At 37.3% G+C, this 25,820-nt stretch overlaps 1 protein-coding gene across 11 annotated transcripts in view; it reads left to right on the forward strand.

The window, feature by feature from the left end:
* Positions 1-189: 189 nt before the first annotated feature.
* ANO5 (anoctamin 5) overlaps positions 190-25,820 on the forward strand; it is a 99,157-nt gene continuing 73,526 nt past the window's right edge. For 4 of the 11 annotated variants that reach the window (XM_082476575.1, XM_082476578.1, XM_082476582.1 and 1 more), the window contains exons 1-3: positions 190-1,055; positions 11,583-11,626; positions 22,814-22,864. In XM_082476575.1, coding sequence (XP_082332701.1) covers positions 275-1,055; positions 11,583-11,626; positions 22,814-22,864 — 876 coding nt within the window. In that variant the 5' untranslated portion in view covers positions 190-274. The remainder of the gene's footprint in view (positions 1,056-11,582; positions 11,627-22,813; positions 22,865-25,820) is intronic. The other 7 variants (XM_082476579.1, XM_082476583.1, XM_082476580.1 and 4 more) reach the window with 4 other exon arrangements.

Consider the following 25,820-nt stretch of genomic DNA (forward strand, 5'->3'; position numbering starts at 1 on the left):
TTCACGACAAACATGTTTGACTTCCCACCAACCGTGTTAGAAATCGCGTTTGCGTCCCGGAAGCGGACCCTGCCAGCTGCGAAGTTAATACCCACCCGCAGGACTCGGGAGGGAGGGGGCTGCTAGAACCTTGGAGACCTGGCCACACGCGGGCCTTAAGGGGGTGGGGTCGCCTTAAGGAAGGAGGGCTTTTTCTCACCCGACAAAAAATAACTCCTCAACTGGGAAGGGGTTCTCTTCGAGTGCCGCCCATGCTAGGCGGAGGGCTGGGCAGATGGAAGAGGACCAGGCCAACTGGCTGAGGACGCAGCTGGCCCGTCGGCTGGCATCGGAGGATAGTTCAGAGAGAGCGGAGGCGGCAGCCCGGGAGAACCAGGAGAACCAGGAGCCCGGGACGAGGGCCAACCCGGTGGGATGGGACCAGCAAGGCCTGTTGAGAAGGGAGCTGCCCGGCCGAGGGGACCGGGAGACAGCGGGCCCCAAAGAGGGACAGGAGGCGGCGGAGCCGGGGCCGAGTGAGTCAGAGGGCGGGAGCGAAGAGGGGCGGGGTGGCCTGGAGCCCGGCGGACCGGGGGGCGGGGAGATGGAGGCCCCCGTGGAGGACTTGGGGAGGAGTAGAGAGAGGCGGGGAGAGAGCGCCCAGGCGGACTCAAAAGAAGCGCCGCCAGAGAGCCAGAGGAGACAGGGTTCGTGGAAGCCAGGAGACCAGCAGCCCGGCACGTTGCGGGAAACGTACTGGGAGAGGTCCCAGGAGCGCTACAGGGAGAGGGCGGTGAAGCCGAGGGTCAAGGGCCAGGTCGAGTGGAAGTACCCGCTGGAGAAGAAGCCCAGCTGGCTGAAGCCCCCGACGCTGGTGGAACCCGAGGAGAATGAGGTTTATAAAGAGGATCTCTTGATCCCGGCGCAAGTGCGGCGGCCCACGATCAGATTCAGTCTCCAGGCCAGATCTCGCCTCCAGTCGCGGCGGTCGGCAGTCTGCTGCCCCTCCAGCAGTGTCATCAACGAGCTGGCGAAGATGGGCGACCCGGATGTCCTGGAAATGGTGCAGGAGGAAGGTAGGAGCCGGCGGGGTGGCGCGGCGGGGAGGGTCGGGCTCCGTGAGTGGACCGCGCCACTCTAGGCGCGGGGACCCCGGGGGACGTTGGCGGCCCTGCGGCCGGGATCCCGGGGATGTTCGCGTAGCGGCGTGCCCTGCGCGAGACGCGGACTGCAGGCGAACACTCCCTGCCCGGGCCGGGGATTTTTTCGGGCTGCTCGCGCGAGGCCAGCACCTGTTCCGAGCGGTTCCGAGACCGCCCTCCTTGCTCCTCTGGACGCCGCGGAGCGGTCGCACAGTGCAGGGAGGCGAGGCGAGCACGCCGGGCGAGTGAACTGAGGTGCTCGGGCCTCTGAACCCAGGCAGAGGAAAGAAGGAGTCTCCCACCGAGAGAGCCTAAGCTTAGGGCGCATGACAGCAGTTCCCTGTGTGGGGAGCTGGCTCTCGAGTCTTGCTGCCCCTTTCTATTCGCCGACTACTGCTCAAGCTTTGAGATTATCGTTAATTATGGAAGGGCAGACCGAACCCTAAGGTCCATCAGTTTGAGATTCTTATGCACTTGGGGAGGATGCTGTATTACAAGCTTTCATTGAATCTTTAGTTCCGTTGAAAAATGTTTGCCCATTGTTTGCTTCGGGGTTTCCCGTCTCCCAGTACCCATGATACTTGGACTTTCTTCCTGAGCCATGCCTGAGGCCCCAGGAACCGGCCAGAAGCTAAGCAGGTGTGGGTCCAGGGAAATACCAAGCCCTCTGGGACAAGACGGAATAGAGAGAAGGCCAACTCCTGGAAACTCCCGTGTGGCCACCCCGGACCTGTATTCTGTGGGTCGATTTTAGTACACGCATTTTCCTGAAAATGCATGTGTTTTTCTGGGTCTATCTCCATGGCCCTCAATGATACTCAGTTCTCTCAATGACACTCTACTTTCATGTCTTGTTTAGTGTTAGATCTAAACATGGAAACAGTTTTTTTTAAGTGATAAATGATCTAAGAAGTCATACTATTTAGTCTTCAAAGACACCAAGAAATAAAGTGCATTATTGCATCCTCCTCCTCCCCTTTCTTAACAGCTTGAGATATACTTCATTTACATACAATAAAAGTCAGCCATTTAAAACGTACAATTCAAATTTTGGTATATTTACAATTTTGTGGTCACCATAATCTAATTTTAGAACATTCTCATCACCCCAAATAGAAACCTCTTAGTAGTCATTCCTCCTCCCCACCCCACCTCCCCTACCCTCAGCTCTAGGCAGCATCTAGTCTATTTACTGTCTCTCTTGATTTCGCTATTCTGGACACTTCATGTAAACAGACTCATACAATATGTGGTCTTTGTAACTGGCTTCTTTCTCTTAGCATAGTGTTTTTGAAGTTCATCCATGTTGTAACTTGTATCAGTTCATTATCCCTTTTTATTGCCAAATAATTTTCCATTGGTGCACATTTGGATTATTTCCACTTTCTTGGCTACTGTGAATAATGCTGCTATGAAGATTTATTGCAAGATTTTTGTATGAAAATATGTTTCTGTCTTTCTTGGGTATACACCTAGGAGTGGAATTGCTGAATCATATGGTAACTCTATATAAAACATTTTGAGAAACTGCCAAACTGTTTTCCAAGCGTCTGCGTCATTTTTCATATTTTCACCAGTAATATAAAACAGTTCCAATTTCTCCACATCTTCACTAACATTTGTTATCGTCTGTCTTTTTTATTTATAGCAACCCTAGTGGTTGTGAAATGCTATCTCAACGTGGTTTTGACTTACTTTTTTTCAGTGACTAAATGTGTTAAGTACCTTTTTCAATGCTTATTGACCATTCATATATCTTCACTGGAGAAATGTCTTCAGATTCTTTGCCCATTTAAAAAATTGAGTTATTTGCCTTTTAATTATTGTGTTGTAAGTGTTCTTTATATATTCAGTGTATATGGCTCGCAAATATTTTCTTCCATTTGGTGGGTTCTCTTTCCATGTTCTTGATGGTGTCACTTGAAGCAACTCCCCTTTTTTTAAACAAAAAATAATTTAAAGATAGAGGGAAATACAACTATTGAAAACTTTAGACTAACGGCTCTGCTAAGTAATGCAATAAACTTGTTAGGGAAAATGATTGATGTTCAGTGTGCAAAAGAAGTCAAATGTCTTTTAGACAAATAAAATTAGAAGTCCTATTCTGTACTTATTCAGTGGTTTCCTCCTTTGCAGAGAATTGTTTCCTATTGTAATTTCAGTAATCTGAAGCTCTTAATAGATTTTTTTTTTCATTTGAAGCATTCAGTATTTACTTATAATCAGTCCTTCTGAAGTAAAGCTATGAGAAATATATTCTTCATTGAAGGAAGAGTGGAGGGAAAAAATGTGGAGTATGTAACTTTATACATATAATGAAGGAAAAAATATATCAATATGGCATTACAGAGATTGACCATTACTCTCTCTCAGATGTTAGAAGATCTAATTTAGCCTCAGGATAATTTTGCTTACTAGAATTTATACGTAAATCAGTGTTACTTCAGCTTGAGGTCATACTGAAGCTTCAGTCCATCCCAGGAAGGTTTTAGAACTTTTCCTGAAGTAATTTCAGTTCCCCTTTTCATGGCAAAGACTTTTGTAATTGATTTATATTTCCTCTTGTTGTGATAAAAGCTTTGCCTCTGATTTGGGTGGAGGTAGGAGAAAAGGATATTAATGTGGAATACATGTATTTGATGGCTGGGTCTCACGAATGCACCCTGCCCAAATTCCTATAACCTGTTTTGTTCATAGATCCAGAATCCAAATAGCAGAAGAAAGTGGCATTGGTAAGAGCAGAGCCTAAGGAGCAGGGTGGTCCAGGCCACTCAGATGACTCTTATTTTTCTAAATGTCTTTCAATATGTTGATTAATTTGCTGAGTTGGTTTTATTGCCCATTGTTAGGATTTCTGTTACTTCTAGGGTTATATGAAAAGTGCATTGCAATGAGGATGTATTTTTTAACATTGACAGTCACGTGGAATTTTGGAAACCCAGTTCTAAATATATGTTTCTTTCTGGAGTTTAATGACACAGTTATGAAAACAAAAGTGTTGGTTTCAGAAGGCTGAACAATACTGGGTTCCACAGCATGAATTTTTAAGAGCTACTTTTATTCCTGTGTTTTAAAATACAAATGGATTTCTTAGAGTAAATTCCCCAATATAGGTAAGTCTGGATCTGTGTATTATGTATTTCCTAAATCACCTTTGAAGAGTAAATATGAGAAAGTTAAGCAATTGATTTACATGTGATAAAATTTCTTCCCGGAGAGAGAATGTTAACATTGTGTCTTTCAGACATAATGGATCTTTCTAGGACTTGTTATATTTTCTCAGTTTATTTTCTTAACAGTTGAACATTTAAGCAATCAGTGATCTCCAATTAGCTGTTTTCCCACAATCTAATAATTTTTAAAATGAAATTATAAGGGCAATGTGTAATAGACCATTTAAATAGTTATGTAAAGAAACACTGCTAGTAAAATATCAATGTTGCTGAAATTGAACTATTGACTGGTTGACATTGTAAGGAAGTTCTGATTTGAAATATTCTTTCTTTGGCTGATTTATGACACATTCAGCATTGGAAAACAAAGTTTAAGGGTTTAACATTGGAAAGGGCAGTTTTAAAATTGAATGTAAAGTTGCTTGCGTCTTTACAACTACATCAAGCATTGTATTTACCCAAACCACCTATCCTTTAGTAATATGAATATTTGATTGCATATATGTTATTTTATGCCGCTGGAAGAAGTGTAAACTGAGAAGACCATTTGGTAAGTGCAAGGGCTATTTTTGGGTTCTGGGTTTGCTGCAGTGTGTATTCTTAGTAAGGTGCTTTCAGTGAAAACTCCAAGCTGTCTTTGGGCTGGCTTAAATTTTAGCTCATATTTTATGATTCTCCAAAGTGATTGATATTAAACCCTTCGTAGTTCTGGTTTCTAGCCCACAGGAAAAGTACAGTCAATTCTATTGACTTTAGAGGAAGTTGCAGGAATAATGAGAAGCTGATCTAGAGTTGTTGGCTTCAAATCTTGCCTCTTCAGATAGACCTCTGTTTTGACAGGTTTGGAGATTATGCACAGTTTCTTCAACTTTATACTCTCTGAGTGAGTGTGAAAGTGTATCTGGGTCTATGGCATTTGTGAACATCTGACTGTGTGTGTGAGAGTGAGTGAGTGAGAGTGAGTTAGCACTATGTGTGAGAGGGAGCATGGTGTGTGAGGAAATACATCTATCTTCTTTCATCTTTCTGCTTTTCAGAAAGGGATATGGTTTACAAAGTGCGCTCTACCTGGCTCTCAGAGAGCTTGCAGTCTTGTGGAGGGAGGTATAACTGGGCTAGGTACCCACAAAAGGCTTAAGTTCAGGGTGGTATGGGGGCAGGGAAGAGGCTAACTGTGGGGCAGATGAGGAGGTTTCAGGCAAGCCTTGAAAGGAGGATGTCAAAACCGATATAAAGTGAAAAATAAGCAAGAATTAGCCAAAAAAGATAATCTTGTTAGATCCAGGGCGAGGAAGCAGCAAGTTGAAAGGCGAAAGCATAAGAGAGAACTAGTAGGGACAGGAGATAATCTGGAGGAACTGTATTGACCCCTTTCCACATTCTCAAATAAACGCATTGCATCAAGTTCTGATAGCAGTTTGAAAATATTTTTTAACTAGGTGTTTTATGTTAAATGCAGCAAAAATAATTAGAGGAAGGAGGGGTTAATGCTTCCAGTTTTTCTACTTTCTTTTCTAAAATACAGAATTATAAAATATAACTCTAGCTTAAGGTGTGCATTTGTTTGCTCTGTGCTTGGAACTATATTTAGTTCTATGCACAATAGTGACTGTTTTTGCCCTCAAGAAAATAAAAGCCTCCTTACGTCAGTGTGCAAGTATAATACGTTGAGAGACAAAGCATGTATTTCTTAGAATCCTGTTCTTTATCAACTTATTATAAGAGTTTGCTAGGGGCTTCCCTGGTGGCGCGGTGGTTGAGAATCTGCCTGCCAATGCAGGGGACATGGGTTCGAGCCCTGGTGTGGGAAGATCCCACATGGCGCGGAGCAGCTGGGTCCGTGAGCCACAACTACTGAGCCTGCGCGTCTGGAGCCTGTGCTCCACAACGAAAGGCTGCGATAGTGAGAGGCCCGCGCACCGCGATGAAGAGTAGCCCCCACTTGCCGCAACTAGAGAAAACCCTCGCACAGAAACGAAGACCCAACACAGCCATAAATAAATAAATAAACAAATTAAAAATTAAGAAAAAAAAAGAGTTTGCTAGATTGGTTTCCTTTTTATTGGAAAGTCCAATGAGAGGTGGTCAAGACATTATGGAATTTTGAGCTGTACATCTAGACAGTATTCATGGGTAAAACCCTTAGATGATGGTACTGCATAATATTTTATATTTTTCAAATAATTTTTACTTATATTTTTAATCTTTTAGATGAGAAAACCTGTACTTAGAAAAGTTGTGATGTGGCTATAGCTATAGTTTGTTAGTTTTCAAGCTTTGCTTATACTAGCTATTAACTTTTTAATAGATCTTGCAACAAAAAGACCTGAATACAAAAGATATTCTTTCATCTTTATTCTGACACTCTAAAACTCATCCCAAAGAATTTAAAACAGTTCTGAAAATTAATAAAAGAATAGAATATATCCTAATAATAGTAGCAATATCAACAAGAATAACTAATATTCATTGATCACTTCTGTGCCAATGACTGCATGAAACAATTTACACGCATTTTTTTCATTTAATGCTTGCACATATCTTAGGAGATAGACATTAATGCCATTTATGTGATATTTGGTAACTGAATTTATGTCATATTCGTAAGTTGCAAGGAGGCTAGGAAATGTGTTTTTTCGTTTTTTGTTTTTTGTTCTTTTTTTGCTAGAGCTCTTTGCTGTACCATATAATTAGTATTTTGTTAGTAAAGAACAAGGAAGAGAAAGGATATTTGTGGGGAGCCAACAGCATCTGCTGTGTTAATTGCCCACCATTAATAATCTTCCCCGTTTCATTAAATGAAATCTCGAATTGCTCAAGCCTAGGAGTCTTTACTCTTCTTTGTCTCTCCACCTGCACATCTGAAATTTGATAGCAGTTTGTTTCCAATTTTTACTCAAATATCTAAAATCCATTTATGTGCCTTCATTTGCACTGTTCCAACTCCAGGCCAGACCGCCATCATCTCTTGTGATTCATTGCAGCAGCCTCATAATTTGTTTCCTTTCTCCATTCTTACTTTCTTTTATCCCATTCTCCAGTCAGCAACTAGTGCTTTTCATAAAATTTAAATGTAAATTCTATTTAAAAGCTTTTTTGTGGCTTACTATTTCTCTTACGAAAAAATACAGGCATACGAGGTCCTCCACAAACTGTCTCCCACTCCATGCCTGTCCAACATCTTCTCAGGCCTCTCTGCCATTTACCTATTCATCTCTAGCTTGACCTTTGTTTCTTTCAACACCTAAAACTGTTCCTGTCTTACAGCCTTTATGTGTTCTTATGTGACTTGTATCCTCTCAACTTTCACATCTCAGTAGAAACATTACTCCCTCAGAGAGATTTTCTGAGTTTCTCATGTCTAATTTGCACCTCCCCCTGTTTCTCTCTCCCTCTCTCTTTGCTCTTTTTGTCTCTTTTATAGCATTTATCACAATTTTTGGTCTGTCTCCTCTACTGTACTGTAAATCTCTTAACAACGGAGAATCAATACATGTTAGCCATTATCACCACTGTCATTATCAATATTATACTGACGATCAATGTCAAGAGCTGTGAAAAGTCTGAGATTTTACCACACATGGAAGTACAATTTCATGGTTACTGGTAGAAGATATGAGACACCTGGATCAGAGACAAAGGACAGTTTACTATTCACAGCATTAACAATAGGATGAGTAGCAGCGTGTTCCAGTTTCCTGAGCCCAAGTTGCCGCAGATCAATGCAGAGAGGGCCTGCACATTCGGTGGGTGGTTTGCAGTACAGGAGAGCAATCTGAGCTTAGGGAACTTGAGTCTTTTTTATTGGTCAGTAATTTGCCTTCCCTTTGCTCTGGAGGGAGACACTGATCCAGTCTTCCAAGACTGTAAGCGAACGTGTCCTTTGCTCCTGAAGGAGTCTCTATCTCTGTCTCAACAAAGATCCTTGAAAAGATAATCCAGAACAAAGGGCAGTCCATGTCTCATTTGCAAGATGTGCAGAAACCTGAAAGACCCAAGGAGAATTGTATCCCAACATCTACCCTTACCTGTTCATCCCTAAGTAACATACTTTGGTTTTGCATAGCTAACTTTATATAACTGAAATATTACTAAATATTTCTGCCTTTTTTGCTGAACTATTTTTGGGAGATTTATCTATGTTTTTGCATGTAATTAAAATTAATTCACTTTTGTTGGTAACTATAAAACGTGGTATGATTATACCACATTGTATTGATCCATTTTACTATTTCTGGTTATTTGAGGTGATGCTGGTTTTCTAGTTAACCCCAATAATACTGTTATGAACATTCTTGTACGTTCCCATAGTGCATGTATTTCTACTGAGTTTATACCTAAGATAGCATTTTTAAACTTTTTGATCTCAGATCCCCTTTATACTCTTAACAATCATTAGGAACTTCAAAGAGCTTTTGTGTATGTGAGTTAAGTTTATTGGTATTTACCAAGGATATCCACTTTTCCACTTCTAGTCAACATAGTACTGGAAGTTCTACCCAGAACAGTTAGGCAAGAAAAAGGAATAAAAGACATCCAAATTGGAAAGGAAGAATTAAAATTGCCTCTGTTCACAGATGATATGATCTTTTATGTAGCAAACCCTAAAAATTCCATAAAAAACCTGTTAGAACTATAAATGCAGTCAACATTTATAAAGTATCATAATATGAAGTCAACACACAAAAATCAGTTGCATTTTTGTATATAAACAATGAACAATCTCAAAAGGAAATTAAGAAAATTTTTTTACATTAGTATCAAAAAGAATTAGATACTTAAGAATAAATTAACCAAGAATGTGATGACTTGTACAAATAAGACTACAAAACATTGCTGAGATAAATTTTAGAAGTCATAAATACATGCAAACACATCTCTTGTTCATGGATTAGAAGACTTAATATTGTTGAGATGTCAATACCACCAAAGTGATTTATAGATTCAGTGCTATCCCTATCAATTTTAATTATGTTTTTTGTAGAAATAGGAAAATCCATCCTAAAATTCATATGGACTCTTAAGGGACCCCAAATAGCCAATCAGTCTTGAAAAAGAAGAACAAAGCTGGATGAGTCACTGATTTCAAAATTAACTACAAAGCTAAAGTTATCAAAATAGTATGGTACTGGCATAAAGACAGATATATAGACCAATAGACTAGAATGGAGAGCCCAGAAATAAACTCTTGCATGTGTATGGTCAAATTATTTTTTACAAGGATGCCAAGGCCATTCAATGGGGAAAGGTCAATCTTTTCAATAAATGGTGCTGGGAAATTCGTATATCCATGTGCAAAAAAGTGAAGTTGGGTCCTTACGTAACACCATATACAAAAATTAACTCAGAATGGATCAAAGACCTAAATGTAAGACATAAAACTATAAAACTCTTAAAAGAAAACATAGGACAAAAGTTTCATGACATTGGATTTGACAGTGGTTTCTTGGATATGACACCAAAGGCACAGGCAAGAAAAGAAAAATAGACAAATTGACCTCACAAATATGAAAAAAAATTGTGCCTCAAAAGACACTGCAAGTAAAGTAAAAAGGCAAACCACAGAATGGGATAAAATATGAGCAAATCATATATCTGGTCCAGTTAGAGAACTCCTAAAACTCAACGATAAAAAACCAAACAACCTGATTTAAAAATGGGCAAAGGACTTGAATAGGCATTTCTATAAAGAAGATATAAAAATGGCCAAGAAGAACATGAAAAGATACTCAACATCGTAATCATTAGGGGAATGCAAATCAAAACTACAAAGAGGTACCACCTCAAATCCATTAGGATGCCTACTATCAAAAAAAAAAAAACAACACAAAAGTTGGAGAGGATGTGGAGTAATTGGAGACCTGGTGCACTCTAGGGAAATGTAAAATGGTACAGTGTGGTGGTTCCTTAAAAAATTAAAAAAAGAATTACCATATGATCTAGCAATTCCACCTTGTGTATATACCCAAAAGAATTGAAAGCAGGATCTTGGAGATATTTGTACACCCATGTAGATAGCAGCATTATTCACAGCAGCTAAAATGTGGAAGCAACAGAAGTGTCCATCAGTGGATGAATGGGTAAGCAAAATGTGGCATACATATACAATGGAATATTATTCAGCCTTAAAAGGCAGGAAATTCTGACATATGCTACAGCATTGATGAAACTTGAGGACATGCTATGTGAAATAAACCACTCACACAATGAAAAATACTACATGATTCCACTTATATGTGGTACTTAGAGTAGTCAAAATCATAGAGACAGAAAGTAGAATGGTGGTTGCCTGGGGCTGGGAAAGGGGAGAATGAGGAGTTGGTAATGGGTATAGTGTTTCAGTTTTACAAGATGAGAAGAGTTCTGAGATGGATGTTGGTGATGGTTGCTCAATATTATGAATGAATTTAATACTGTTGAACTGTTTGCTTGTTAATGGTTAATATGGTAAATTTTATATTATGTGTATTTTATCACAATGAACAAAATTGGGAAAGAAAAAAAAACTATACAAATGGTAGGTTTATATTTTCTGTATTTTCAGAATATATACTAACACTTCCTAAAATTACAGTTACTGTGGATGACTCTTTTAAGTGGTAGCAATATTTTATTCCATTCCCATTGTGATTTTCTCCCCCAAGTTTTTGACTTGTAAAATATTTCTCAGTGTTTTGCAAATTGGAGTCCCAAGAGAATAAGAATCAGAATTCTATATTTAACAGTTTTTAGCGTCAGAAACTTATTTGAAGATGTATTTCAGTCCAAATGACTCAGCACATAACTATCATGAAGACATCTGTGTCAGGAAAGTAATTTGGCCTATTTAAAACTGGTAGTCCTCTGTTAGTACTTTACTTGTAACTAGTGTGGTTCAGTTCCAGGAAAACACACTGATAGAATAATAAATCTCACATGGTGAGAGCTAAGAGCTAAGGATGGACGTCCCTACTGAATGTTTTCCTCTCAGCAGTTGTGTGGCTATGGAATTACAACTGTATTCATCAGAGTTAAGTTTATTTCTTAGTGGGTGAGATTACAATCTACACATTAGTATTTGATGATTTTCCTCTATATTATAGACAGTTTTTTGGTGCTGAATTATTTTGAGTTTGTTTTGAACAACTTAGCTCCAGGAAGATCTTGGGTGTTTTCTTCCAACATTATTTTCTTTGGACTTCTTTTGTTTAAATTTTGAATTCCTATTTTCTCCTTCTGCAGATTTTTAACATACTGTGATTGATTGGCCGTTTTAACATGATTTTGTTGTTGTTGTTGTTTAATTTAGAGAGAAGAGCCGGTAGTGAAGAACGTTTTTTTGAAGTAAGTGAGGTAAGTTAAATATATGTGTTAGCCTCCTATAAGTCAGAACAAAAAATTGAGACGAGGTTAGAAATGTACTTCATATGAATACTTAGGTCTTTGTACTCCAGTTATTTACTCATACTACATTCTTAATGTTTTGTCCTCCAACCTATTCATTTTTAAGTAAGTAAAGCAAGTTCCATGTTTCATGCAGATTTAATATTGAATCTTTCTGGATGTTATAAGGGAGCAACCATAAGTTTGGATTTGTTTTGAGGCTTTCTGTGATATAAACTCAGAAATGCTGAGACTTGATATGCAAGATAATAGTATTTGGCTTAATACTTTGCTTGACTATAATGCAGGTATAATATTTGATAGCTTTTTTTGTTAAAGTTATTAGTAGTATGTGATTAGTGCATTTTTACTGAGGTATAATTGACATATAATATATTAATTTCAAGTATACAACATAGTGATTCATACCTGTATACACTGTGAAATATCACCACAGTAAGTCTAATTACCATCCATCATCATACAGAGTCACAGATTTTTTTTTCTTGTGATGACAGCTTTTTTTTTTTAAACAGCTTCAGTGAAGGCTCCTATTTTTTTTATAAAGTCTTTATTGAATTTGTTGCAATATTGCTTCTGTTTTATGTTTTGGTTTTTTGGCCCTGAGGCATGTGGGATCTTAGCTTCCCCCCAGGGATCGAACCCGCACCCCCTGCATTGGAAGGTGAAGTCTTAACCACTGGACCGCCAGGGAAGTCCCTTGTGATGACAGCTTTTAAGATTTATTCTCTTAGCAACTTTCAAATATACAATGCAGTACTACTGACTATAGTCACTGTGCTATAAATTACATCCCCATGACTTACTTGTAACTGAAAGTTTGTACCTCTTGACACCTTTCACCCATTTTGCCTACCTCCAGCCACCTCTCCTCTGGCAACCGCCAGTCTGTTCTCTGTATCTGTAAGTTTTGTTCTATTTGTTCATTTATTTTGTTTTTTAGACTCCACATATAAGTGAAATCATACAGTCTTTTGTCTTTCTCTGTCTGACTTATTTCACTTAGTGTAATACCCTCAAGGTCCATTGATGTAGAAATTGGCAAGATTTTATTCTTTTTTTATGACTAAGAAGTATTCCATTGCATATATATATACATCTTATTTATCAATCATCCATTCATGTATACTTAAGGTTGTTTCCATATTTTGGCTATTGTAAATAATGCTGCAGTGAACGTATGGGTGCATGTATCTTTTCAAATTAGTGTTTTCATATTCTTTGGATAAATAACCAGAAGTGGAATTGCCAGATCCTGTGGTAGTTCTGTTTTTAATTTTTTGAAGAATCTCCTACTCTTTCCCATAGTATCTGTACCAATTTATATTCCTACCAGCAGTGGACAGGGGTTCCCTTTTCTCCACATCCTTGCCAACACTTGTTATTTCTTGTCTTTCTGATGATAGCCATTCTGATAAGTGTGAGGTCATATCTCATTGTGTTTTTGATTTGCATTTCTCTGATGATTAACGATGCCGAACGTCTTTTCATGTGCCTGTTTGCCATCTGTATTTCTTTGGAAAAATGTTTATTCAGATCCTCTGCTCATATTTTTTAAATTGGATTATTTATTTTTTTGCTGTTGAGTTGTATGAGTTCTTTATATATTTTGGATATTAACCTCTTATTAGTTATATGATTTGCAAATATTTTCTCACATTCAGTAGGTTGCCTTTTCATTTTGTTAATGATTTCCTTTGATATGCAGAAACTTTTTAGTTTGTTGTAATCCTACTTGTTTATTTTTGCTTTAATTGCATTTGCTTTTGGAGTCAGATCCAAAAATTATCTCTAAGACTGATGTCAAGGAGATTACCACCTATATTTTTTTTTCTAGGGTTTTATGGTTTAAGGTCTTACATTTAATTCTTTAATCCATTTTGCATTAATTTTTGTGTATGGTGTAAGATAGTGATCTAGTTACATTATTTTGCATGTGACTGTCCAGTGTCCCCAACAGCCCTTATTGAAGGAGACACTGTCCTTTCCACATTGTATTTTCTTAGCTCCTTTGTCATAAATTAATTGACCATATATACCTGGGCTTATTTTTGGGCTCTCTATTCTGTTCTATTCATCTATGTTTCTGTGTTTATACCAATACCATTATGTTTTGATTACTATATCTTTATAATATAGTTTGAAATCAGGAAGCCTGATGCCTCCAGATTTGGTCTTCTTTCTCAAAATTGGTTTGGTTATTCAGGGTCTTTTGTGGTTCCAGACAAATTTTAGGATTGTTTGTTCAGTTCTGTGAAAAATGCCATTGGAATTATGATGGATTGAATTAATCTGTAGATTGCTTTGGGTAATATGGACATTTTAACAATATTAATCTTCCAGTCCATGAACATGGATATCTTTCTATTGTTTTGTATTCTCTTCAGTTTCTTTCATCAGTGTGTTACAGGTCTTTCACCTCCTTGGTTAAATTTATTCCTAAGTATTTTATTCTTTTCGATGCAATTGTAAATGGGATTGCTTTCTTAATTTCTCTTTATGATCTCATTGTTAGTGTATAGAAATGCAACTAATATTTGTGTATTGATTTTTTTTAACATCTTTATTAGAGTATAATGGCTTTACAATGGTGTGTTAGTTTCTGCTTTATAACAAAGTGAATCAGCTATACATATACATATATCCCCATATCTCTTCCCTTTTGCATCTCCCTCCCTCCCACCCTCCCTATCCCACCCCTCTAGGTGGTCACAAAGCACCGAGCTGATCTCCCTGTGTTATGCAGCTGCTTCCCACTAGCTATCAATTTTACATTTGGTAGTGTATGTATGTCCATGCCACTCTCTCACTTTGTCCCAGCTTACCCTTCCCCCTCCCCGTGTCCTCAAGTCCATTCTCTAGTAGGTCTGCGTCTTTATTCCCGTCCTGCCCCTAGGTTCTTCATAACCATTTTTTTTTATGTTCCATACATATGTGTTAGCATATGGTATTTGTTTTTCTCTTTCTGACTTACTTCACTCTGTATGACAGACTCTAGGTCCATCCGCCTCACGACAAATAACTCAATTTCATTTCTTTTTATGGCTGAGTAATATTCCATTGTATATATGTGCCACATCTTCTTTATCCATTCATCTGTCGATGGACATTTAGGTTGCTTCCATGTCCTGGCTATTGTAAATAGAGCTGCAATGAACATTGTGGTACATGAGTCATGTGTATTGATTTTATACCCTGCAACTTTACTAAATTTAATAATTAGTTCTAACAGTTTTTTGGTGGAGTCTTCAGGGTTTCGGTTATATAAACTCATGCAATCTGTGAATAGTGACAGTTTTACTTTTCCTTTCCAATTTGTAGGCCTTCTATTTATTTTTCTTGCCTAATTGATCTGGCTAAGACTTCCAATACTGTGTTGACTGAAAGTGGCAAGAGTGGGCATCCTTTTCTTGTTCCTGATCTTACAGGAAAAGCTGAAAGCTGTTTAGTATGATGTTAGCTGGGGGCTTGTCATATATAGCCTTTATTATGGTGATATATGTTCCCTCTATACCCACTTTGTTGAGAGTTTTTAATCATAAATGGATGTTGAATTTTGTCAGATGGTTTTTCTGTATCTTATGATTTTTATCTTTGATATGATCGTATGACTTTTATCTTTTGTTTTGTCAATGTGCTGTATTATGTTGATTGATTTACTGATGTTGAACCATCCTTGCATCCCTGGAATAAATTTCCACTTGATCATGGTATATGATCCTTTTAATGTATTTTTGAATTTTGCTTGCTAATATTTTGTTGAGGATATTTTCATCTGTGTTCAAGAGGTGTATTAGCCTGTAATTTTCTTTTTTTTTTTTTGTGGTGTCCTTGTCTGGTTTTGTTATCAGGATAATGCTGGCCTCCTAAAGTGAGTTTGGAAGTGTTTCCTCTTCTTCAATTTTTTGGAAGAGTTTGAGAATGATAGATATTAAATTTTCTTTGAATGTTTGATAGAATTCTCCAATGAAGCTATCTGGTCCTGGAATTTTGTTTGTTGAGAAGTTTTTGATCACTTATTCAATTTCCTTATTAGTAATCAGTCTGTTCAGACTTTCTATTTCTTTCTGATTCAGTCTTGAAAGATTGTATGTTTCTAGGAATTTGTCCATCTCTTCTATGTTGTCCAATTTGTTGACATATAATTGTTCATAATAATCACTGAGTCTGCTTACATTTACATTAATTGTACTTATTGCCATTTTGTTCATTGTTTTCTGGTTGTTTTCCTCTCTGTTCCTTTCTTCATCTCTTGCTCTCTCCCCTTGTGGTTTGATGAGTTTCTGTAGTGGTATGGTTGGATTCCTTTCTCATTATCTTTTTTGTGTCTACTATAGTTGTTTGCTTTGTGGTTACCATGAAACTCACATATATTAGCTTGTGTGTGTATGTGTGTGTACACACAAACAGTTCATATTAAATTGATAGCTAGTTGTTTGAATGCATTTTAAAACTCCACATTTTTACTCCCTCACATGTTTTATGTTTTTGAGGTCACATTTTACATCTTTTTATTTTGTGTATCCCTTAACTAAATATTGTAGTTATAGTTATTTTTCCTACTTTGTCTTTTATCCTTCATACTAGCTTTATAAGTGATTAATCCACTACTTTTACTATATATTTATCTTCACCAGTGAGATTTTTACTTACATATGTTTTCTTGTTATTAATTAGTGCTCATATTTTTTCAGCTTAAAGAAGTCCCTTTAACATTTTGTGTAAGTCTGGTTTAGTGGTAAGGCTTTAGAGGCAGCAGGAGAGCACAGGGCTGGGGCACACCCACTGCTTTTAGTGATGGAGCAGGAGAGTGCAGGGATGAGGCACTCCTGCTGGCTTTAGCTGGACAGTGGGAGAGTGCTACTGTGTGCACCCACTGGTGCTAGCAAGGTAGAGGGAGAGGGCAAAAATGGCCCCCACCAACACCTCTATCCCTAGAGAGAGTCCTAACAGGCCCTGCCCCTCTGATAGATGCTTTAAGATTGGCAAATGAATCTTTTTCACATATAGTTTAGGTGCTTTTCAAACTGCTTCTTTTGTGGTGGGTCCCAGGGTGAGTGAGTCTATAGATGAGCCCTTTAAGAGTAGAATCTTAGTTCCCTATAGCCCTTTGGGTCTCCTGAACATAAACCCTGTTGGTTTTCAAACCATTCATTTTGGGGGCTTGTCCCTCCAGTGCTGGTCCCAAGGGTTGGGGTGCCTGATGTGGGGCACAAACCCCTTACTTCTCAGAAAGAAGCTCCATATTTGTGAGATCCTTCCTGATTATGGGTGAGCCGCACCCAAGAGTGGGATTTTTGGTGGGATTGCATCTCTGTTTTTCCCACCCTCATCATTGTGGCCCTTTTACCCTTTGTTTTGGAGGTGCTAGTCAGATAGTTTTCATTTTTTAGAGGGAATTGTCCCATTTGTAGCTGGAGATTTGGTGTGTCCGTGGGAGGAGGTGAGTTCAGGATCTCCTTCTACTGCCATTTTGAACCTGATAAGTGCTTACTGATGACTATGCCAGGGTTTAAGTTACTCAACCTGAATTAAGTAAATATATTAAATATAATTATAAATAATAAAGTTAAATACAATTTGTAAAAATATAGGATTCTCTTAAGCAAAGTCCTTATTTTACTTATATAAACTTGCAAATAGATACTAACAACTTAAATTTTTTTTTTTTTTTGTATACAGAGTGTAAGCATTCTAAAAGTATTTCAGATGAAATAATCTTTCTGGTAGGCTCTAGTTGACTCAGAGCCATACTCATAGAGTTGGATGTCCTTGAATTGGGTTAGGGATGAACAGCCAAATAGAAAAAGTCTCTTTAAAAATAGCTTTTTAGGAGTGACTGAAATTCCCACCATGGGAAACACAACTTACCAGAATAGGTTGGCTGTGTGCTACTTAGCTGGATAAACTGGCTCATTTAGCTGGTTGACTTAAGATTTCTAGAAGTTCTGGGATCCTTTAGAAGCTCAGTGACTAAAATGCTGAGAAAAATAGAATATGAGAATTGAATAAACTATGAAAATCATTTGGTCTGGTTATTTTTACAGTGTAATTTGTAGGCCATCTGAATAAGGATTATATAAAGAATTTCTTGAAAATGCAGACTCCTGGGACCAACCTCAGACTACTAATCAATATTGTTGGGGATAAGGTTAGGGAGTCATGATTTAAAAAGAACACCCCAGGTTATTCATATTGCCATTAAAGTTTGGAAACCACTGTCATAAAGCATAGGCTCCACAACTAAAATGATGTAATATGGCACAGAGAACATACTTATTGAGTGAGTTAGTGAATTAAGACAATTATCTAGAAAATAAAGAACATCAAAAATTAAAGTTTACATGTCTTTGGAGCAGAATGAGGAAAGATTTATCTTATGAGATTGACTAATGCAACTTGAATGATAATAATAATATTGTCATTTTCATTTTGTTCATATTGACATAGCAATAATATACTTCTTGCAGATCTTTATATGTATTGCTCAAGTTAAGTTCAAGTAATTATGAATTACTTCTTATTCTTTGCTTCTTTGTGTGTTTTTCATATTTATATGTATATTCCAAACTTAAACTTCTATAACAAAAAACATTCTCAAGTCATATTTATACTGTTCCTTACCTCTGCACATTTCAAGAGCAACCATAGTATTTTAGAGATAGCATGTGTCATAATTTTTAGTTTTGTTTTTTTTTTTTTAGTTTTACTTTTATAGGAAGGCAGTAAGTGACAGGGGAATGTTCAACCCTATGAGAATAGCACTATCATACCAAACTCCCTTTAGACTTAACCTATAGTTAGGTCTAGCATATATATTTTTTTAATATAAAGTACGTTGGAATAAAAACAGCACTTCTCCGAAACAAAGATGAAGCATGGCTGATAAGGTTTAGAGTTATTAAATGGGTATATTATTGAATTAGCTCCAAAGTGTCTGTTGCTCTTACTTCCAGAAAGATGGAGTAGACAAAATTTTCTCTATTTCTTTTGCTAAGTATAGCTAAAAACCCTGGACATTATATGTAAAACAAACATAATAAGACTGTGAATGTTAGAGAAGAAGACAAACTGGCTAGGGACTTCGGGACCCAAGGAACAACAGTGAAGTTAGTTCCATGGATTTTCTCTTTGCTTCCTATGTTGCAGACTGGGTGCTTGAGAAGCCAGTAATACAGAAATACTAACTGGCACAGACAAATAAAGCATCAAGAAAAACCTGTACTCCCTAGCCAATGGTCCGGGAACAGGGTGATGCAGGAGGACAGACAATTTTTGGTCAGTAACTGCTCGTTGTAGCCAACCACCACAGGAAAAAACTGTAGTCCTGCCACCATCCCCTCCAAAAGAGCTCACGTGGGGAGACTAGACTTTCACCCCTGCCTGGTGTAACAAGGCGTCCCAACTTCCCATAGAGTTGGTGTCAGAGAAGGCTGAGTGGGAAGCCAAGACTTTCATTCTGCACTGGGTGATAACGTGTCCCTCTCACACACTGCCCTGCATGGTGTCAGTGGAGACAAGGTGGATGGCCTGGACTTCCACTCTTATCAGTGGTAACAAGGTATCAACCCTTTTTTGCTGTGTTGGTGTCAGCGGTGGCCTGGTGGAGAGCCAGGAGTTTTACCACTGTCTAGAAGTAGAAAATCCATTCCCATACCACTCCCTGCCATGGTGACAACGAGGCCATGTGGGGAGCAGCAGGTGGCACCCTTGCCCTTTTCAGTTAGGTTGGGATCAGGAAAGACCTAATGATAAACTTGAACTCCCACCCCCACACAGCAGTAATGGGAGACCATCCCACCACCTCACCACCCGCTGGTGCCCACAGAGGCTGAGTGGGGAACCTGGACTTCTACTCCCACCAGGTAGTGAGGCATCATCCCACTGACCCGACCAGAGTGGTGTCAGAGGAGACTTGGTAAACAGAAGATTTAAATAGAATCTAGAGTCTTATAATAGCCCCAAAGCCCAGATTTCTGTAGAAAATCACATATAATGCCAAGAACCAGAAGGATATCAACTTGAATGAGAAAAGACAATCTCGAGATACTGATGTTGAGGTGACACAGATGTTAGAATGAGCTGATTAGGATTTTAAAGCGACAGTCATAAAAATGCTTCAATGAGCAATTATGAACATTCTTGAAACAAATAAAAACTAAAAATTCTCAGCAAAAAAAAAGATGTTTTAAAGAAGAACATAGTGGAAATTTTAGAACTGAAGAATAGGATAACTGACAAAAGAACTCAACAGCAGCGTGGAAGGGATAGAGGAATGAATCACTGAATTTGAAGATAGAATAGAAATTACCCAACCTAAACAGCAGAGAGAAAAAAACTGAAGGAAAAAAAATGAACAGAGCCTCCGGGACCTGTGGAACTATATCAAAGGTCAAACATTTGTGTTATTTGTAGTCCTAGGAGAAGAGAGTGGGCTGAAAAAAATTTCGAAGAAATAACAGATGGAAATATCTCAGTTTGTTAAAAGACATAAACCTTATAGATTCAAGAAGCTGGGGGAACCACAAATAGGATAAACCCAAAGGAATTCATACCAATCAAACTGAAACTTGTTCAGAAAACTAAAGACAAAAAAAAAATCTTGAAAGCAATGAGAGAGAAACAACACCTTAACTCTAGGGGGAAAGTCATTAAAATGACAGTAGATTTCACATTAGAAACAATGGAGGCTAAAGGAAGCAATACAGATTTTTTCAAGAGCTCAGTGCCAAATCAGAATTCTATAGCCAGTGAAAATACCCTTCAGGAATGAACAGAGAAATCAAGACATTCACAAAGGAAGGAAGGCTAAAAAAAGTTTTCACCAGCACATCTATTCTAAAAGATTGGCCAAAGGAAGTTCTCTAACAGAAAGAAAATGATAAAATAAGGAATTTTGTAGCATGGAGAAGAAGGGAAAAATCAACAGAAAGAGTAAAAGCATGAGTAAATGCAATAGACTTTCTGTCTCGAGTTTTCAAAATTATGTTTTGACAGTTGAAGTAAAAACTTTACAATGTCTGATGTGGTTCTCAATATATGCAGAGAAATAGTTAACACAATTATATTATAAACAAAGAAGGTTTGGGATTGTAAAGGGAAGTGAGGGGTTTATACTTCATTTGACAAGTAAAACATGTATACTGTAAACTGTGATAAATAATGTATGTATAATGTAATTAATATCAAAGCATCCATTTAAAAAACTATACAAGGAGATATACTCAAAAACTGTTTAGATAAATCAAAATGGAATTATAAATATATTTCCAATAACCCACGGGAAATCATGAAAAATAAAACAGAGAAACATAATACAGAAGAAACAAACAGAAAACACAAAAATAAAATGGCAGAACTTTTAATTCCTAATACACCAATAATTACATGAAGTGTAAATAGTCTAACCACACAAATTGAAAAGAAAAAAGAGTTTGGCAAAGTGGATTAAAAAATGCAAGTAAAAGGATTAAAAATATACATTGTGGATGAAAATAAATGCAAACACTAACAAAAAGAAAGCATGAGTGTTATATTAATATCACATCATTAATATCGATTACACTTTGGAGTAAAGAAAATTACCATGGACAGAGCAGGACATGACATAATGATAAAAGGAGTCCATCCAACAATGAAACATAGCAATGCTAAATTTGCATGCACAAAATAATAGCATCATAATATGCAAAACAAAAACTAATAAATGGGAAGGAGTAATACACAAATCTATAATTATAACTGGAGACTTCACTCTTTTGTCAATAATAGATGGAACAGCTGAATAGAAAATCAGTAAGCTATAGATGAACTCACATCAACTAACAGGATGTAACCAACATTTATATAATATTCCACCTGACAGCAGCAAAATACACATCCATTTCAAGTGCTGATGGAACACATGCCAAGACAGACTATATTCTGGGCAATAAAACAAACCTCAACAAATTTAAAATAATTGAAATAATGGAATGTGTTCTCGAACCACAATGTAATCAAACTAGAAATCAGTAACTATTGTTAACAGGAACATCTCCAACTATTGGAAACTAAACAGCATACTTCTAAACAATCCAAGGGTCAAAGAAAGCCTAAAGGAAAAAACAAAATGAAAAACAGACAAAAGAAAAAAGTAACCTGAATAAAAGTGAAAATGCAACATATTAACATTTGACAGATGTAGCGAGAGTAATGCTGAAACGGAAATTTGTAGCACTAAACATTTATGTTAGTAGAGAGGAAAAGTCTTAAATCAATAATAAGCTTCCATTTCAAGAAATAAGAGCAAAATAAACCCAGACAAACAGAAGGAAGGCAATAATAAAGATAAGAGCAGTAATCAGTAAGTTGAAAACAGAAAAATATTAGAGAAAAGCATTAAAACAAAAAGTTAGCTCTTTGATAGATAATAAAATTGGCAAACCTCTAGCTAGACTGACAAAAAGAGGAAAGAGAGGGAAGGAGAGAAAGCGAAATATTTGAGTGATCTCAGGAGTATGTGCTGTGGTGTGCGGGCTATCATGGAACGTGAAGATTTAAATCCACCGTACACCAAGGGAGGCATCACTATTACTTTAACTACAAGTGGTTTGTGTGTATTTATATCTATGTATGGCTTTTCTCTTGGGTTATAAGTATAAATCCTTAAGAATTCTGGTGATGGATTTTCCAGGGTATTCACTTTAATAATTTCAAACAAATGGTGAAAGGCCTAAAATAGCCAATTAATTCTGTCCTTCCTTTTGGTCCCATTCAGGATTCAGCATCATTAAAAGATTGGAGCTCCTTGTTATTTCTCTGCAATGTAGTACTTCTTAATCATTTCTTGTATCTCAGATTTTTTTTTTATGATTTGTTAAAGCTACCTCCAAAATTCTCATTCTTTCTCAAGCGCCCTCTCTCTCTCTCTCTCTCCGCATAAACATATACACACATTATACACCCACACATGCACATGTATACACATACATACACGCAGTTTTGCATCCAATTTCAGGTGCTTCATAGCTCCCCTGAGTTGTAGGTTTAGTACTTCTGCACAGAGAACCTAGAGTTTTTATTGTTAAAAGTTATATCCTCCCCACTTGCATTATTATTATTAACAGCGTTCTATCTTCTCCATGGTGCTATTAGCAGGACCTGAGCAGCAGAGAGTCCAGTTTTCTCATCAGTGAAGAACCAAGGGTAAGCAGCCATCTGTACTATACTTTCTTGCATGGACATGATGGGGTTTTTTTTTTTGTAGTCAGCAATCGTGACTATTTCTCAGTTCACAGTTGTTTTCCAGGTTCTTATACATGATATTAGAGAATTTATTACTTTGGAAAAAAATCAGTTTCTTATGGGAAAAAAAATGTCATCAGATACATTAATGAGAATGACACATAAAGCATAGCACTTTGCTAGCATTTTACTTTCTCACTTTTACAGATGAGAAAATGAAGGATCTGAGAAGTTTAATGACTTGACCAAAATGATCCATATGTTTAGGGGGGCAGATCCTGGACTAGATTAGAACTCAGGTTTCCGAGGCCTAATTTAGTATTCTCTCTCCATACATCTTTCTTCTTACCTGTAAGTACATACCTAAGAATAATCATGAAGAAGTACAGTTTATTTAAAAATCAAATTTGAATATCAATTAAGAGGTTAATAAAGGGATTCAGAATTTTTTGTTAGTTGCGTAGTAAATAAAAGATGCTGTTTGGGAAGATGGGGAAATAGAGTTACATTCTTATACTGACAGTTTTGGTACAGATGTTTCCCTTTTCACTAGAGTACTGATCTTTATGTTCCAGAATGAAGGTTGTGGGATTGATCAAATTATAATACTTGAAATTTTATTGTTTTTATTTTTCTTTTTAATTTATGTTTATTTTTTGACCATGTAAAACATTCACGATTCCAAAGTTGAAAACCGTAGATCGAATAAAGTTTAGTGGAGCCTAAAGCTTATGCCATTTTGGTGTCACTTTTTAAGAAGAATAATGGGACAATAATTTACTTTAAAATTTTTACAAAAATGTTTGACTGTGAGAACACATTGCTAGAATCCTTCCTAAATCCTTGAAGGGACTGGTGCAAGTAAGAGGCCCTGAAGCTTAGACTTTATGAGCTTGAAGGTAAATCTATCTCAGTTTGAAACTATGAAACAAAGCATTTCAGAGAAAAATTTCTTCCTTCTTTTTCCCCTTAAACCTTCTGCAGTAAACATTTTTATTTAGTTTATCTTTCCAATGTATCCTTTACTTTTCTGTGTGTGTATGTGTATGTGTGTCTACATACATATGTATATTTATATTCTTCCTCTTTTGTTTTTTTTTAAATAAACTCGTTGACTTCTTTTTTTTAATTTTATTTATTTATTTATGGCTGTGTTGGGTCTTCGTTTCTGTGTGAGGGCTTTCTCTAGTTGCGGCAAGTGGGGGCCACTCTTCATCGCGGTGCGCAGGCCTCTCACTATCGCGGCCTCTGTTGTTGCGGAGCACAGGCTCCAGACGCGCAGGCTCAGCAGTTGTGGCTCGCGGGCCTAGTCGCTCCGTGGCATGTGGGATCTTCCCAGACCAGGGCTCGAACCCGCGTCCCCTGCATTGGCAGGCAGACTCTCAACCACTGCGCCACCAGGGAAGCCCCCTTCCTGCTTCTTTAAAGGCAGCATACTGTATATACTGAACTGTTCTTTGGTTTTCACTTAAAAACATATCCTGGAGTTCACTCTATACTGTGTATCAATTTCACTCTCATTTGTTAGTATGTGGCATAGTATTCTATTGTGCAGGTTTAGGATAGTGTATTCATCCAGTCCCTTTACTGATGGATGTTTGGGTTGTTTTTAATCTTGGAAATCTTTTTTCTTTTTAGTCTTTAACACTTGGGAATCAGTTTTATAATATTTTGGCCAAATATATCTTTCTAAGTAGGATTTAAGTATCAAAAAATAAAGGCATATGTAATTTTACCATATATTGCCAAATTCCCTTCTGTTTTGCATTTATAAGAAATATCTGAGAGTCCTGTTTCTCCATAGCTTCATTAACAGTGTATTAATAAGTTTAGATGTTTGCCTGTCTGTTAGAGAGATAGATAGTGGACCTTTTTCAAGTGAGAGATTTTTCAGTTAGCTCTGTATCCTAGGATAGTTTAAACTTTCATTTCTCTCAATATGAGTGAGATATTTTATCTTTTTCTACATTGATGGTCATTTTAATTTATTTTGCTGGGTCATTCTGTCTATATTTCTTTGTCTATTTTCCTGTCAAGCTGTTAGGTTTTCCTTTTTTTTCTTGACTTTTTTGGAGCTGGTCATATATTTATTATTATCCCCTTGTCCGTGATATGTTGCAAATAATTTCCCCAATTAAGTCACATACTAACAATTGAAGTTTTAAATTCCAAATGATTTTAAAGTGGTTTATGGTATTTCATTCTTTATGATGACATTGTCTTTGGTCAAACAGTAAGTTATTAAAATTAAACAGTAGGTTTTCCTTTTTTAATCAACTTTGTAATTTAGTATAGTTTTAGATTTACAGATATATGAACATAGTACATAAAGTTCCTTATACATCATGTACATTTTTCCCTATTTGCATCTTGCATTAATATGATACATTTGTTGCCAATAATGAACCAATATTGGTACATCATTATTAACTAAAGTCCATACTTTGTTCACATTCCCTTAGTTTTTCCCTGGTGTTCTTTTTCTGTTCCAGGATCCCATCCAGGACACCACATTGCATTTAGTTGTCATGTCTCTTCAGGCTCCTTTTGGCTGTGACAGTGTCTCAGACTTTACTCGTTTTCAATGACCTTCACAGTTTTGAGGCGTACTCGTCAAGTATTCTGTAGAATGTCCTTCAATTATGGCTTTCCTGATGTTTTTCTCATAATTAGACTGGGGTAGTGCATTTTTGGGAGGAAGACAATAGGAGTAAAATGCTTTTTTCATCACATTATATGAAGGGTACATTGCCTACCCACATGACTTATCATTCTTGATGTTAACCTTGATTGCCTGGCTTGAAGTCATATTTGTCAGCTTGCTCTACTGTGAAGTTTTTCTTTCTATTCTACCTTTTTATACTGTACTCTTTAGAAGAAAGGCACTATGTGCAGCCCACTCAAGAATTGGGGGATT

This window comes from Balaenoptera physalus, assembly GCF_965194825.1.
Source record: "Balaenoptera physalus genome assembly, chromosome: 10".
In the NCBI taxonomy this organism is placed as follows: domain Eukaryota; kingdom Metazoa; phylum Chordata; class Mammalia; order Artiodactyla; family Balaenopteridae; genus Balaenoptera; species Balaenoptera physalus.